The 17,180-nt window shown below is 41.1% G+C and overlaps 1 protein-coding gene across 1 annotated transcript in view; it reads right to left on the bottom strand.

Moving 5' to 3' along the window:
* Nucleotides 1-16,515, bottom strand: part of SCOC (short coiled-coil protein) — a 40,240-nt gene extending 23,725 nt beyond the window's left edge. The window contains exon 1 of the mRNA XM_010830294.1: nt 16,283-16,515. Coding sequence (XP_010828596.1) covers nt 16,283-16,358 — 76 coding nt within the window. The 5' untranslated portion in view covers nt 16,359-16,515. The remainder of the gene's footprint in view (nt 1-16,282) is intronic.
* Between the last annotated feature and the right edge of the window lie 665 nt (nt 16,516-17,180).

Genomic DNA, 17,180 nt, shown 5'->3' with positions numbered 1-17,180 from the left:
GTTATGTGGGAGGAATGCTTAGCTCACAGAAGTTCTTGCTTTCAAGGCAAGTGGAAGCAAGCTCACTCTTCAGTCTTTATGAAGGCATGACCTTGTCACTTAGAGTTGTTCTCTGCAACCACACCTTCTGAAACGGCCAGGGTAATGGCCAGGCAGGGCCGTGTGCTCTTGGCAGACCATCAAGAATGGGCAGTGACACTCAGGCCCCATGGCAGACTGCCTCAAACCTCTAACCTCTTTAGTGCATGACAAATTCCTAATTTCCTTCCTCCTTCTTTATACAGTTATTTCGAGGGAAACAAACGGGACAGAGAGGACCAAATATCTCATAAGATGATGGTGCGATGCCTATCAGTCAAAAAGGAAGCAAACTACACTAGCTGGCATTGAAGAAACGTGAATAGACAACAATGGCATAGTCATAGTAAACACGTTTTTAAATACATCATTATATTTTGTAGCTCCTCCCACCCTCTCTTTTCTGCTATGTCATCAAACTTTGCAACAATCAGAAAGCAGAACAACCCTGTCTATAGTTTGTTTTGAAAACAAATGGTTAAAATTATTAATTGCCAGGGTAATTAGTAACACTTATCACAGCAAAAGCAGATCAAGGGTTCCTCAACTTGAAGCAGAGATTTGGCCGACCCCCTTTCTTTTTCTTCTCTAATGAGGGAAGAAAACAAGAGAATGACTTGCTGCTAAGGGACAGGCGCTTTGCCCGTCCTCCTCAGATATGGCCTTAAAGCTGTAGAAGAAATAACTCCTCAAGTTATCGAAAGAGCTGAATAACTTGACAGAACCCCAAAATTCCTTTCTACTCATCCTTAATGGTAGAATTGTGAGTTCTGGAATCTGAAGTAGGTTTTTTGTGTGTACTACATGAAGCAAGGTTATGAGAAAATAGGATGTAAATTTCATTTGGGTAGAAAATTGATACGCCCTTCAAAGGCATCTTGGAGTTCTTCTCACAGGAGTTTCTTCAGAGGCAAGTGCTATGGATCTTTCTGTTTCAGGGCGTTCATTTCACTTAGGGCATTGTTTCTCTCACTTAAAGAGTTTTATTTCAAAATAAGTTTTCATATGTTTTCTAACAAGCATCACTGGTCACAATCCAGCTCAGCATTTTAACATTTCTGGCACGTGTCTCTGCGGTTTAGTTTTGGATTTTATGTAAAAGGTACATAATCTACTCTTAACGTCACCTCAGCAAAATGTCATCAACTTTAAAAAGCCACTGACTTGGCCATGCTGTAAGTGACCACCTGCAGACGTGGGAATTCAAGTGCTTGGTGGCCTGTGGGTACCAAGAGTATCTGAACAGAAAGCCTTCTATACCTGATTCCTTAAATTCCTTGAGGAAGAACCAGCTGATTTTCTTAATTCACATAACCCAATTGCCAGCACAGTGCCTCATACATGTCTGTAAATATTGGTTGAATAAGCAAATGAATGAACCTTCTGTTCTGGGTCCTTCCTTTTTCTATCTCATGAAAAGCAGATGTGTCTGTGCTGCGATAGACGATGACACAGTATTTCCACAGTGTCTTTTCACTTCAGAGCTCACATGACTTTCTACCAAATTACCTCACTGCCTCTTAACACATCCCAGTGGGAAGGGAAAAAAGCCAGTCATTTTCTTTATGGTCCAAGTCGTGGCTCTTCACACTTGCAGAACATTAGGCACATATGAACCATCACCTATAGCGACAACTGGGGTCACCTTATCATAACATATGTCTCTGGCAGCTGTCGGGAGATCAGAATACACTAAAAGACAACATGACCAACATTTGGGGCCATAGAGAGGGAAATGTTAGTGACTTGATGCCATTTATTCTCTTTGAGATGGTACACTGGTGACCTCTAGTGGTAAAATTGATTCAAGATCAGTTCTATTTCACCACAAAAAATGTTTATTTCAATCCTCCTGTTCTCCTCTCATTTAGTAGCATTTTCTACTTGTAGGATGACCTTAGATATGCACAATGATTTATGTGTAGCTGCTCATAGCCAAACATTATTTTTTCATTTCATAAACTCAACTTTTGAGCTGGAAGAGTTCTCAGAAGAAGTTGCCTGTTTTATTTCATTATCTGTGGAAAATGAAACCTAGAAAAATAAAATGACTTGCCTGAAGTCTCCCCTCAGGGGTGGATCTAAAAGTCTACTTAGTCTAAGGCTCTTTCCAGACTTCAGAGGACTGCAGCCCAGCTGACATCCTCCTGCAGCAGCCTCAGGGGTTTTCAAGGGCAAACTGCCCACCCAACCCCCTGCCCCCTGAATCTCTCAGTCACAAAATAGTGAACAAACAAAATGACTGTTGCCTTACAACATTAAGTTTTTGGATATGTTGTACAGCAATAATAATCAAAACAAAGAATTTATTTAGAAATTTCTGAGTTATAAAAAATACTGAATGAAAAATACAAAATAATGAACACTTGTCAAGTATGAATTAATCTTCTATTAAATATCAGCTATAAAAAAATCAAAGAGCTCTCAGAACAAATGAATACATATTCTAATTGACAGAAATAAGTTCTCCTTCCTCCATTAGACTGCACATTTTAAAGATATGTACGTGTTAAAACCATGAGCCCAAAAGAAGACATATGTGTTCTGTACCCTATAAAAATAAATAAGTGAATCTCAATCAAAAGTATACTTTGAACTGCTAATGTGTTGGTCACTTGAAATGTAGAAGTCTCTCAAAGAGTTTATAATCTAGTTGTAAGATACATCAAACCAATATTAATTGGTTTCAAAATATCCCCTCTAAATACTTGCTAATTAGTAAAAGAAGGAGGAAGACACCACTGTAAGCAAGGGATCAAAGTGAACCTCACTGGTAAAGGGATAAATAGAGAGTACGTACCACCTGGTGCAATGAGCAAAACACGGTATCAGTTCCACTATTGCCAAATGTATCAATGTTGAGGACCCCTTTACAAAATAACTGCCCTATAATCTTTCAACGCATCAGGGTTACAAAAGTCAAGTAAAGATTGAGGAATTGTCCCAGGCTGAAGGAGGCTAAAGCGACATGACAACTAAAATGCAGTGTATGATTCTAACTGGATGCTTTTACTGTCATAAATATAATCAAGAGAACTGGCAAGACTTAAATGCACTTTGAAGATGAGGTGATAGTAATGTACAAATGTCATTCCCCTGACTTTGTTGGTTGTACTGTGATTATGAAGGAGAGAGGCCTTGAGGGTCCTTGTTTGTGGGAAATGCATAGTAAAGTATCCGGGGAGGATGGGGCATTAGATTGTCAGCTTACTCTCAAATAGTTCAGGAGAAAGGATCCTTCTCCATGGACTTTCAAATTTTGGTACTTGAGATTATTTCATAATAAAAGTAAAACTTAAATAAGATATGACTGTGCTGAAGGGTGGGCTTCCCTGGTGGCTCAATGGTAAAGAATCCACCTCCCAGTGCAGGAGATGTGGGTTTAATCCCTGGGTCAGGAAGATTCCTCTGAAAAAGGAAATGGCAACCGACTCCAGTATTCTTTCCTGGGAAATCCCATGGACAGAGGAGCCTGGCGGGAGTCCATGGGGTCGCAAAGAGTCAGACACGACTGAGCAACTAAACAACAAGTGCGGAAGGGTAGCATTTACAATTTAGGCCGTATCTCCCCTGCTCCCCACCCTCTGTGCCTAGCATGTCCTATAGCCAAATCTACCACTTGCTACATTGTATTTTACTAAGGCAACTGATTGCATGCATCACTAAAAAGGCAGAAGGCAGTAGTGATATTTTGATAGGTGCCCTTAATCCTAGAATCTGAGCAAACTCCAGGAGATAGTGAAGGACGAGGGAAGCCTGGTGTGCTACAGCCCATGGGGTCACAAAGAGTCGGACACAACTGAGCAACTGAACAGCGACAGTCCGAGCACTGGTGCTTTCACATACTTCTCAAAATCAGCACTCCTGTTAGGATTTGTGTTTTATTTCCATATATCAGAAAAACCTTTTAATTTTATCATTAAGAAAAAATATTGCATAAATAGAACATGAAAATGTAATGCTCATAGTCTCTTCACACTACTAAATACATTTTCCCGAGTTTCTCTTCCATCCCAGTCCATATACATAAATTACTTTCACATGGTTATGATCACAACTTGGGTGCAATTTTATACTCTCTATCTCTTGCCTGAGCATACTGCAGTATTATTAGCAAGCTTCAGGGGTGCTTCTTGCCCTCTGATTCCATGATTACATTTTGAAACACTGACCTCATAACATAACTAAGGGGGCCATATTTCATTGTCCAGCACGTGAACTCCTTACTGTTTCCATCTTATCAGGATAGTGCAGTTATGCTATCTGGTAATCTGTGTCCTGATGCGTTGTCATTTAATGAAGGCTTTGAAGTCACTCAGACCTGACTGCTCACCCAGTTCTGTTTCATATTAAGTTGGCCAAAACAGTTGGTTCAATTTCCCCGTAAGATGGTTCAGAAAAACCTGAACGAACTTTTTGGCCAACCCAACACAAATTCCTAAACCTTTTTGAGTCCGAGTCTTCAATCTAAAAAAACAGACGTAATAATATCTATTAATGTAATATCCATTAATATAATAATATCTGTTACACTATTTGTGAGAATGAAATAAGACAGTGAATGTGAAATTCTTAGCACAGTGCCTGGAATGTGTTAAAGTCTCAATAAATTTTATTATCATTTATGGAAGGATACATGACAAAATGTGGGCCTACTCCAAATACTTAATTTTGTGACTCTCCTAGTTTAATTGTGATGGATGGTGAGTTATTTTTTAGATGACATCACATATCCAAAAGTTCACTAGTATTTCTAAAGAAACCAACTGATTTTCTCAGTTTCTCCAGAATTGAGAACCTATGGGAAAATTAAAGCGACAACTGACTGATGATCTTTCTCCAATGTCTGCTTTAGTTTTTCTGCATCAGTTCAGTTCAGTTTAGTCGCTCAGTTGTGTCCGACTCTTTGCAACCCCATGAATCACAGCACACCAGGCCTCCCTGTCCATCACCATCTCCCAGAGTTCACTCAAACTCGCATCCATCGAGTCGGTGATGCCATCCAGCCGTCTCATCCTCTGTCGTCCCCTTTTCCTCCTGCCCCCAATCCCTCCCAGCATCAGAGTCTTTTCCAATGAATCAGCTCTTCGTATGAGGTGACCAAAGTACTGGAGTTTCAGCTTTAGCATCATTCCTTCCAAAGAACACTCAGGGCTGATCTCCTTTAGAATGGACTGGTTGGATCTCCTTGCAGTCCAACGGACTCTCAAGAGTCTTCTCCAATACCACAGTTCAAAAGCATCAATTCTTCGGTGCCCAGCTTTCTTCACAGTCCAACTCTCACATCCATACATGACCACTGAAAAAACCATAGCCTTGACTAGACAGACCTTTGTTGGCAAAGTAATGTCTCTGCTTTTCAATGTGCTATCTAGGTTGGTCATAACTTTTCTTCCAAGGAGTAAGTGTCTTTTAATTTCATGGCTGCAATCACCACCTGCAGTGATTTTGGAGCCCCAAAAGATAAAGTCTGACAGTGTTTCCACTGTTTCCCCATCTATTTCCCATGAAGTGATGGCACCAGATGCCATAATCTTCGTTTTCTGAATGTTGAGCTTTAAGCCAACTTTTTCACTCTCCTCTTTCACTTTCATCAAGAGGCTTTTTAGTTCCTCTTCACTTTCTGCCATAAGGGTGGTATCATCTGCATATCTGAGGTTATTGATATTTCTCCCGGCAATCTTGATTCCAGCTTGTGCTTCTTCCAGCCCAGCGTTTCTCATGATGTACTCTGCATAGAAGTTAAATAAGCAGGGTGACAATATACAGCCTTGACCTACTCCTTTTCCTATTTGGAACCAGTCTGTTGTTCCATGTCCAGTTCTAACTGTTGCTTCCTGACCTGCATACAGGTTTCTCAAGAGGCAGGTCAGGTGGTCTGGTATTCCCATCTCTTTCAGAATTTTCCACAGTCTGCATAGTACCCCTCAAAAAAAGTTTTTAAAAAGCCCTTAAAAATGGAGAATGACAGAAGTATTGCACACAGTTTGCTTTCTAAAGATAACTAGTTCGCTGTGAATTTGCCTAATTTATTTTATGTCAAATGCTTACATACTATGGAAAAAGGATAATGTCTCAACTTAACAAAATGAACCAATAAAAGAGTTACTGCTTTCTTAGCAGGAAAATTCTACAAAATATATACTTTGGGAAATTCCTTGAAATATAGGTAATTGTATATTTGATGATCACTGAGTATTTCACAGAAAGGCACTGGCTGAGAAATTCAGTCTGCCTTAATTATAACTGCCAACTGTTCAGTTGCTCAAATTATACATCAACTATGTTTTATTTAACATAAACATAGAAATTCTGTTCTTACAGTATTTTAAAGCAGAAGGGCCAGGAGTCCACTGTACATTGAGGAACACTGTCCTGGCACAAAGCTCAGGCCATTTAAAATACTAAAATTAAAAAAGGTAAAAAAAAATAAAATAAAATAAAAAAGGTAAGGAACATTGTTGAAAAAAATCTCCTAAATACTTCTATAAACAAATCTTTCTGAATAGTTATTATAACCTTGGAAAAACACACTAACCTTGCCAGCAGCAATGCAAATGAAGGCTTAGTATTCACACAGATGGGCAAGTCAGAGTTGTCTTTTGTCTGTTGGGAAAAGGGAGTGAAGAATCTCAGAATGGATAAGAAAGGACGAATATGTCTTAAAATGCAAGCTTTTCCCAACAGTTTTTAGAGTGTCATGGTACCAGCAAGGAGAAAACCACGCATGTGCACAGCCAAAATCATTAAGCTGACAATGAAATACATGTGTGAAAAAACAGGGAAACAATGATTAAATGGGGAAGCAAGCCAGTAAGGGCTAAAAAGAGGCTACTCTTTGCCATGAGCATCCCTGGGAGACTGGTGGACAGAAGACCCAGGTCGTTCTTACAGAAAGGCAGTGAGGGAGGCTCTCTGTTCTCCTGGACCATTCATGTGGGCTGCCACTGAGTCCCTTCTATTTCCAGTGTCAAGTCCAAGGATGAGAAAGAAGGCTGAAGCCTATCCGTGAAAACACAACATGTCTTTCTGAAACAGCTTTTCCAGTAACTGATTCTGTGATTGGAGTAAATACTATTTCCTGTAGGGTCACTGAGAGCTTTGGGATCATTCAAAAATTCTATTTCAAGTGTTGATGAACACAGCTAACGCTGGTCCCTCCAGTCTGCCCTGTTCTTTTAGAGTTAGCCTCCTTCTCTCTGCACTCCAGATTCTCTTTTCTCAGGATCTCTCAGAGGAACTCCAAGGGCCTCTAAGGAAACCAGGCTCTGACCCTCAAATTCTGAACAGATCAGGCAGGCTGGAGGCCTGTGAGGCAAAGTGGTCCAAAGCTCATCCAGTCTAACTGGGGCCTTTGTGATATGAATGTCCACATAAGGAAAATAGCCACATAGGCCCCCTTCTCAGCAGGAAAAGGACCTAGGGAAGGGAAGCATCTCTTTAACTCATGAACTCAGGTAAATAAAATTCATCCTTGATCTTTTGAATCTCATCTGGATTTTTCTGTAGGAAATAGAAATTAGCACAATTATGAAGGATTTCATATAAAATTAACATTCTTTCCCCCATTTTTGTTGTTAATCTAATAAAGGGGCTTCCCTGGTGGCTCAGCAGTAAAGAAGCCACCTGCCAATGCAGAAGGTTTGAGTTCGATCCCTGGGTCAGGAAGATCCCTGGAGAAGGGAATGGCAACCCACTCCAGTATTGTTGCCTGGAGAATTCCATGGACAGAAGGGCCTGGCAGGCTACAGTCCATGGGGTCCCAAGAGTCAGACATAACTTAGTGACTAAATCATTGCAATCTAATCTAAGAAAAAACACATTGCTGATGCAGGGCAGTTGATGGGTGGTTTTGTCTTTTAAAGTAATAGTCAAAATACTACTTGTGTTTTGGTAAGAAAATTAGAAAATACTCTAGATTACTGAAAATATTTAGATACTGTCCTAATATTCCATTTCTTAAGCTTGTTTATTAAAACTAGGTTTTGCATTATGCTAGATTATTACAGTTAAGTAGATTTCCTCTGATGGGAGATTTTTTTCACAGAAAGAGCACTTACAATTTCTAGCAATACATTAGTGATCCCAGAGTCATAGCATTCTCAGAAACTACTGAGAAGCAAAATTAATCTCCTTTTGCTTATTAAATCTCTTCTGCTGAGTCTCTAGGGCATTTTACTGGGCCAGAGAGGTATTTTTAATGTCACTATCTATATTATACTCAGCTTGCAGGAAATTAGACTTCACTCAGCCAATGTCATTATCTCTACTCATACGGATCCCAAATGCCAATTAAGATTTGCTGAAACTTTCTGCCATCGTTGGTGCAATGAATACCCTCGTTCAAATCCACAAGAAACATTTCTACTGTACTAGAGATGATCTCTCTTGACATCTCTAAGGATGTCTGAATAATCTTTTAAGTTAATATTCATGGCCAAATTGGTGGATGGTGTAAACTGAGGTGACGTAGGGAGCATATCCGGACCAGCACAAGTGACCAACCCTCTCCTCATCCTTGTGTGCTTACATAAGGATGCCTCCACTCTGAGACTCTCACCAGCACCAAAGCCTCCCGTGAGGTCCAATGTAACCCAGTCGAGCCATTACCAGCAGGGTAGGGGACCTTGGAAAACTGCTGGCTGCAAACACTGGCTCCATTTACCATCAGAAAAAGGCCTGCTCCCTTGTCTCAGGCAAGACTCCTGCTATGGCTCAGTGTGTCTCCCAGCTGAGTAGCCACCAGTCTGTTTCCATCTTTAGCCTGCATTATAATGGAGGGTGAGATGAAAAGGAATACAGGCCCTTGATACCTTTTACTTGGAGTGCTAACTAATGCAGGGCCTCATGTCTGATCTGCTGCATGGCTGAGGGGATGGCAGATGGCCTTCAGAAAGCTTTTCAAACCCACCCTCCTTTCAGCAGGGCATGAGGCAGGTATTGTTACATTTTCTGTACGGCGGTAGAAAGCAGCACCAAATAAAAGCACACAACAATTGTGCCACTTCTCCGGGAAGCTTATTACCACTTTACAATGAAGGCTAATTGGCTGATGCCAAAAGCAGACACAGAAGCAGCTTTGAATATCATCCAGGAGACTTTTAGCGAGCAGAGTCAGGAAGGAGGCTGAGCCATAAAAGAGGACGGCGTTGAGAAGAACATTGGCAGGGAAAAGGTGAGGGCCAGGATGAAGACGAAAAAGAAGAGCTGTCTTATTTGTATCAGAAAAGAATCATGCTCTTGTTAAAAGAGTTTGTTCATCCACACCTCCCCCTTCTACCACAAGCCTCTTTATCAGGAGGACGTCAACAGTCAGTCCTGGCTTATAGACCAGTGGCCACAGGATGCTGCTGTTACCATGACAACCGATGTGAACAAATCTTGGAGCCTTTCAAGAAACTTGTGGGTGATCTCCTTGAAGTGGGCAAAGGAGGAACTAAAACATACTGAGCACTTACTGTAAACCAGACTGTTTCAGGAAACTTCCTTTATTATTTCATTTAATCTTCAAAACAATTCTGAGACATATTGTTAGGATCATTTCACAGCTGAGGAAACTGAGGCTCAGGGATGTTAAATAACTCGCTCAAAGTCCAACGGACTCAAACCCAGGCATTTCTGACTCCCAAGTTCAAGCCCTTTCTGCCATGCTACTCTGATCTGAGCTGATTCTCCAAATAGCCAGGTCCTGTCTACTATCTGGTATGTGATGGTAGTGGTCAAAAAATGTTTTCTGAAAGCAGAACTAAACTGGCCTGGAAGTGGATATAGGAAAGAAATGATTTAAGAAAGTTGACCCTAGGAGTCGATTCTTGGCTAGGGGCCTTCATCCCAGTGTACACAGAAACTCAATCAAAATTATTTGGCAAAAATGTTTTGAGCATCTATTAGGTACCAGACATTGGGTTAGGTGCCAGAAATACACAGTTTAAAACCCAGATTCCATCTTTTAGCAGCTCACAGTCTCTTGGCAGAGGGTAGAGGGGCTCATATACATACAAGCTCGTAAAATATGCTATGAAAAATGTAAGCTTCGAGTTTTCAGGAAGGAGAAAGGAAACCTTAATCAGTATGGGAAGGTCAAGGAAGGTTTCCTGGAGAAAGTGATGCTTGGGTGGGTTCTTAAAGAATAAACAGGAATTAGCCAGGTAAGAAAGGGTGAGTGGTATTATTTCAGGCAAAGAGCAGTGCGAGCAAAGTCCAGAGGCATGAAATAGACAACATGTCCATAGGACATTAAGTGTTTCCTACTGAGCTGAAGCCATGTGGCAGGAAATGACACTGAAGAGATAGGCAGAGCCAGGAAGAGGGAGACTTTAAATGCCACATTAAGTGTTTTGAACTTCATCCAGCAGGGGATGCAAGGCATCGATCGGTCTTTGCAGGGAGAGGGAGTGATATGGTCAGTGTGGAGGAGAGATTTGAAGGGATAAGAACTGAAATAGGAAGAACAGTTGGGCAGTTGATGCTGTGGTTTATGTGGGAGATAATGGGGCCTAATCAGGGAAGTGGTGATAGGGGTAGAGAAGGCCAGATTGATTTGAAAAACATTTTCAAGGTCAAGTCAACAGGAATAAGCAATTTGATTGGGTTGTGAGAAATAAGAATGGGACAATGGCATGTGAATTTCTCGCTTAAGGAACCAGGTGGATGACGGGACCATTCATTAAAATTATGAATCAGGAGTGGGAACAGATTAGGGGATGCCCATGGGATAAGATGAGATCATTTAACTGGGACATAGCTAGGTATTTAGCAAGCAGTTGGATTATGAATCAGAAGCTCAAAAGAGAGATAAATCATGAAGATTTGAGAAGTCTGAAAATAGATTCTTCTGCAGTCACTTCTGTTCTGAAGATGTGTTTTGTTTGGACTTCCATGATATTGTTTTTAAAATCAGGATTAGGTGGAAAACATGGAAGAATCAGGAAGTTGCCCATCCCCCCCAAAACAGAATCTGTATTTTGGGTGTCTCTTGAAAATTCTGCTTTTTTTGCATTTCTGTTCTTTCATGACAATAGTCAGCTAGAAGCAGGAAGAAGCGGGGCTCTCTGAGGAGGCCACGTGCTCTGCAGAAGCCTCTGTCCTCACCTGGCTGGGCCCCTGGCTCAGGGCTCAGCATTGTTTGCTATCTCATCATCACTATCGCTGTTGCCTTTCTTACAGTAGAGTTAAGAGAAAAGTAAACTTTTCTTGTTCTCTTATCCTAGTTAAATGTAGAAAATTAAATCTAGTCCAAGAGGACTGTGTTTCAAGAAAAAGGTGTTGAGAAATGAATAATGTTCCCATATATTTGATGTGCAAACAATGCATATCCTTGTTGAAAGAATTAAACTTGAGATATCACTGTGAAATAAACCATGTTAATATTACTGTCTGCTGTATTTAAAAGATGTGTAATGACAAAATTTGTTTGTATCTCCTTTAATTTCTTTCATCACTGTTTTGTAAATTTCAGGGTATAAGTCTTTAATATTGTTAAAATGTCCATACCACCCAAAGCAATCTACATACTCAATGCAGTTTTTATCAAAATCTCAAAGGCATTTTTTACAGAAGTAGAAAAAACGATTCTAAAATTAATATGAGACCACAAAAGACCCCAAATAGCCCCAAAAATCTTGAGAGAAAAAAAAGAACAAAGCTAGAAGTATCACACTTCCTGATTTCAGTGTAATAAAATATATATTACAAAGGCATAGAAATTAAAATAGTAAAAAAAAAAAAAAAACAAAACTTATGGTACTGACATAAAGACATACACACCACCCTATAGAATACAGAGTCCAGAAATACATCCATACGTGTAGGTCAACTAATCTTCAACAGGGTGCCAAGAACATGCAATGGGGAAAGAATAATCTCTTTAATAACTAGTGTTAGGAAAACTGTTCACACACAGAAAAGTGAAGACCTTTATCTTACGCCATACACAAAAGTCAACTCAAAGTGGATTAAAGACTTAAATGTAAGACCAAAAGCTATAAAACTCCTAGAAGAAACTGTAGAGGAAAAGCTTTGTGACACTGGCCTTGGCAATAATTTCACAGATATGACACCAAAAGCGTAGGTGACGATGCACAACTAGACAAGGAAGACTACATCAATGAAAACACTCCTTCACAAGAAAGGAGACAATCACTGGGATATAAAAGAAACCCGCAGAATGGGGTGAGATATTTGCAAATGGTATAACTGGTCATTTAAAAGGCTAATTTATACTAAAATTTGTAAGGAGCTCCTCAATTACAAAAACATTGATAACCCAGTTAAAAATGGGCAAAAGACTTCGACAGACATTTCCTTAGAGAAGACATAAACATGGCCAACAGGTAAGTGAGAAGATGCTCAATATGACTAATCATCAGTGAAATGCAAATCAAAATCATAATGAGATCTTACCCAACACCTGTTACGATGGCAATCAAAATAAAAAGCCTCCAAAGACTACAAGTGTTGGTAAGAATATGGAGAAAGTAAAACACTTTACACTACTGAAGGGAATGTAACATGATGCAGCCACTATGGAAAACAGTATTGAGATTCCTCAGAAACTTAAAAATGGAACTACCGTATGATCGGTAATCCCACTTCTGGATATTTACTCAAAATAATTGAAATCAGGATCTTGAAGAGATATTAGCACTCTCATATTCACTGCTGTACTAGTCACAATAGCTTAGATGTGGAAACAACCCAAACATCAATCAACAGATGACTGGATAAGCAAAAATGTGATATATGTATACAATGGAATATTATTCAGCCTTAAAAAAGAAAGAAGTCCTGCAATATGTCACAGTTGGATCAACCCTGTGGACGTTATACTAAGTAAAATAAGCCAGCCACAGAAGGACAAATGCTGTATGATTCCACTCATATGAGGTATCTAAAATAGACTCAGAAGCACAAAACAGAATGATGACTGCAGGGGCTGGGGCGAGAGGAAAGAGGCAATTGCTCGTCAACAGGTATAACATTTCAGGAATGTAAGACTATTTTAGAGATTTCATGAATAGCATTGTGTCTGTGGTTAATGCTACTGTATTGTTAACTTAAAAATGTGTTAGGGAGGACTTCTCTGGTGGTCCAGTGATTAAGAATCCACCTGCAGGGGACACAGGTTCAATCCCTAGTCTGGGAATGATCCTACATGCGCAGGGCAGCTAAGCCCAAGAGCTGCAGCTACTGAAGCCCGGGCACCTAGAGCCTGTGCTCTGCAACTAGAGAAATCGCCAGAGTGAGAAGCCTACAGCCGGAGAGTAGCCCCTGCTCACTGCAACTAGAGAAAGCCCACGCACAGCAAAGAAGACCCAGCGCGGCCAAAAATAAACAATTTCCTAAAGGAGTATTTTAAAAACCTGTTAAGGAAGTAGATCTCATGTTAAATCTTCTTACCACGTTAAAAGTAAGAAGTTTAAAAACAAAAAGATACATAATGCGAAAACCTAATAAACTGAAATAAGTATAGAAATTTCAATAGTTTGTTTAGGAAACTGCGTGAAATAAACAATGACAGGCCATTGCCTGTTTCCTACAGATACACTGCTTGGCCGTAAAGGAGTTTATTTTACAAGCTCTGTTTTAGGGTCACTGGTATATAGCATGGACAGTAAGAATGGAACAAGAGAGAGAGGAAAAGCAGGCCAAGAGCGGAATCTTGGGGAAAGACTTAAATAGTACCACTTAGACCAGAGATTCCCAAACTACCTTGGTTCACCATGCCCTTCATTTTAAGTAATTTTTTCAGGGCTCCAAGGCCAAGAGAGATACCAAACAGTTCCAGAAATTAAGTATTCACGTCCAAATACCTTAATAAGTGTTTATGTCCTTAAAACTTAGTAATCATTAAAAAAAAAAATACTGCATCTAAGCTGAAAAACATTTCAGTTTCTTTAAAATTTCATTCTTCAGTAACAACTTACCTAATGGGATGTGTGGGCCTTCTGGGCACTTCACAACTTTGCCAGCCTGCTCAAACTGACACCCTTATTACCTGTTCTACATGGATTTTTACACAGAACTTGCTTTTTATCACACCAACAGCAGGAAAGCCAGCATGGAAAGAGATGTTATTGAAAGAAATGCAGTTCAGTCTAATGTGAAATTGTGAACAAGCTGCATTTGTTTCATAATAATTTGTCTTCCTGTTTTTATTTATCAAGCACCAAGAACCTCTTATTAACAATAGTGAACCAGTATCCACACATCAAATTGATACACTTATCTCCAAAAGCCAGAGAACATGGGGTTTCAGTTCTTTCCTGCCACAAGTACAGGAGCAACTTCCATTTTCCATGTTGGAATGTTGAAACAGCAGAATTAGAGCTAGTGCCTCAAGTCCACTGCTGGTTCCCACGCTGGACCACCCCTGAAGGCCCCTGATGCCCTGAGATTCTGTGACATCTACAACCAGGAATGAGGAGGCTTTGAGTCAGATCCAGGAGCCCTCAAAGCCCTCCCTCCACTGCCACCTCTCACACTAACAAGGGTATCCTGCTTACTCCGTCCCGGTTTATCAGTTTATTCTGAGTCTATGCCCCTGGCCTCAGACTCGGTTAGCAAGCAACTTCGATGGAGACCCTCTCCATTGGCAGCCGTGAATTGGACACCTGAGTTCAAATCCCCGTCCTCGTCTCTTTCAGTCCAGCCGGGAAGTGTGAGGGTGGCAGGGGCTGAGACACAGGCGGCAGAGTTGAGGCTGTGCCCTAGGCTGGATGAAAGACCTCGGTTTCACAAAGACTCCTTCTCCACCTTGCTGACCATCGCTTTCAGGCCCAGCCCATATTACAGGCGAGAAAGAATCCTCTCCCGGGATGGGGGGCGAATTCGGAGCAAGCCAGCAGTCTGAAGGAGCTGCACCCGCCCATGGCATATAGGACTCCCCAAGCGCATGCCCAGCGCTCATCGTGCCTTCTAGAAGCTAAGGAGCAAGTTTCCCTGGTCTTTGTTCCCTTCACTGCCTTCTCCAGCCCTGTCATTTTTCTAAAACGCCCTGATGGGAACATGTGAAGGCCAGCGGTATCCCTCTTCTTCGACAACCCCCAGACCTTGTTGTACCTTTCCTCCCGTCGTAAAGGCCGAAAATGCTCCTCTTTGATTTTTCAAAGCCCTCAGCATGTTTATGTGGTGCCAGGAGGGGAAGCTGGCTGGCAGTTCGTGCTAATTGTCTGGCCGCACTTTAGAAAGAGGCTTTTTGAATCTGAGCATTTAGGGAGAAAGTGGAGAAGCGTGGCTGTATGAAAGAGCAATTGATGTTAAATATTCATGCTCTGCTCTCGGTTAATCAAAATCAGTAACCCCCATTGCTTAGCTGAGTCTTGCTGGCTTCTATTAATAACTATGATTTTGCTGAGGGAACTTGGATACAAAACAGTGCCACTAATACACATGCACACACACAGTGCGTGGGTACTTAGAGGTGTGAAGTCTTTCCAGTTAACATTGTGCAAGGCGCAGGAGATGCGGGTTCAACCCTGGATGTGGAAGACCCCTGGAGGAGGAAATAGCAACCCACTCCAGCAATTCTTGCCTGTAAAATTCATGGACAGAGGAACCTGGCCAGTTACAGTTCATGGGGTCACAAAGAGTCAGACAGGACTGAGCGACTGAGCACGCACTCCCAAGTCAGACAGTGCCTGTTTTCTCACCAGTGTTGAATGAGCTGTAGTTATCCCTTCCATCAGCATATTAGAAACACCACTCCCTTCTTTTTCCTTCTTTCATGTGGAATTCAGCAAACTTTGTCCTTGCTTAAAAACCAGACATGTTCTGTGACAGATTTTAAAGCAAATTGCAGAGTATCCTAATTCATTTACCAGAAATGATGAAATTTCACAGAACAGAGAAGAAATGGACTATAATTGAACAAATTCAGGTAATAATATCATAGGTTGCTTTAGTAACAACTTTAAGATCATGTTTCCTGAGCCTCCAGGAAATAAACATTTTATATTTTTATTTGTTGATTGATTTTTAAAGTACATGTAATTCAACCACAGGAGCTTTTAAAATAATCACTGAATTTTAAAGGAAAAAGAAAAATAGCTCTTAAACATTTTTTTTGTTTTATATTTGTAGCTATATTTTTTCTACAATGACTATGTTTTACCATCATAATAAAAACAATAACAATTATTGTTTTACAAAGCTGCTAAGCATTTGCTGAATTTTATGTTTCGGAAGTCATCAGTTTCTTCCTTACCTGTGTCATCTGCAAGAGAAATGTTGGTGAAGGCACGGTCCTCCTCTTCCTCTTCCTCTTTGCTGGACCCATCCATCTTGCTCACTTTCAGGCCTGTTAGTGACAAGTATGAGGGCAGAGGACAATGGCTGTTCCCTTATGTGATCACCCTGGTTAAATCATTAATACACGAGCGTCCACGCAGGTGCTATCTGATACTTGTAAGAGCCACCCTCTTCCTGTTTGCCACCTAAGGAGTTCTTACTGAGTATTGCAGACCTAACCGGAAATGGTGAGAGGTTAGGTCTGCAGGTTAAAGAGTTACAACCCTTTACTTGAAGCTGTTGAACTGGCACTCCTGCTGTACTCTGGCTGGGTGCCAAATCCAGTGTCAGCTTCCTTAGACTGAATTGCCTGAGAACATTGCCCCAGAAGCCCTGCAGTGAGGTTGGGGAGGGGGAAGTGTATTTTATGTGATCAATACATCTTTTAGACGCCTACATAAACTTCTTAGGGATTTGGGTCAGTGACCTATTAGCATGACTTGGTTCAGTTCAGTTCAGTCGCTCAGTCGTGTCCGACTCTTTGAGACCCCATGAATTGCAGCACGTCAGGCCTCCCTGTCCATCACCAGCTCCCGCAGTTCACTCAGACTCACGTCCATTGAGTCAGTGATGCCATCCAGCCATCTCATCCTCTGTCGTCCCCTTCTCCTCCTGCCCCCAATCCCTCCCAGCATCAGAGTCTTTTCCAATGAGTCAACTCCTCGCATGAGGTGGCCAAAGTACTGGAGTTTCAGCTTTAGCATCATTCCTTCCAAAGAAATCCCAGGACTGATCTCCTTCAGAATGGACTGGTTGGATCTCCTTGCAGTCCAAGGGACTCTCAAGAGTCTTCTCCAACACCACAGTTCAAAAGC

The sequence above is a fragment of the Bison bison genome, unplaced genomic scaffold (genome assembly GCF_000754665.1).
Source record: "Bison bison bison isolate TAMUID 2011002044 unplaced genomic scaffold, Bison_UMD1.0 scf7180017864517, whole genome shotgun sequence".
Taxonomy (NCBI): Eukaryota; Metazoa; Chordata; class Mammalia; order Artiodactyla; family Bovidae; genus Bison; species Bison bison.
The sequence above is the reverse complement of the archived record's forward strand: the minus strand, read 5'-3'. Positions and strand labels throughout refer to the sequence as shown.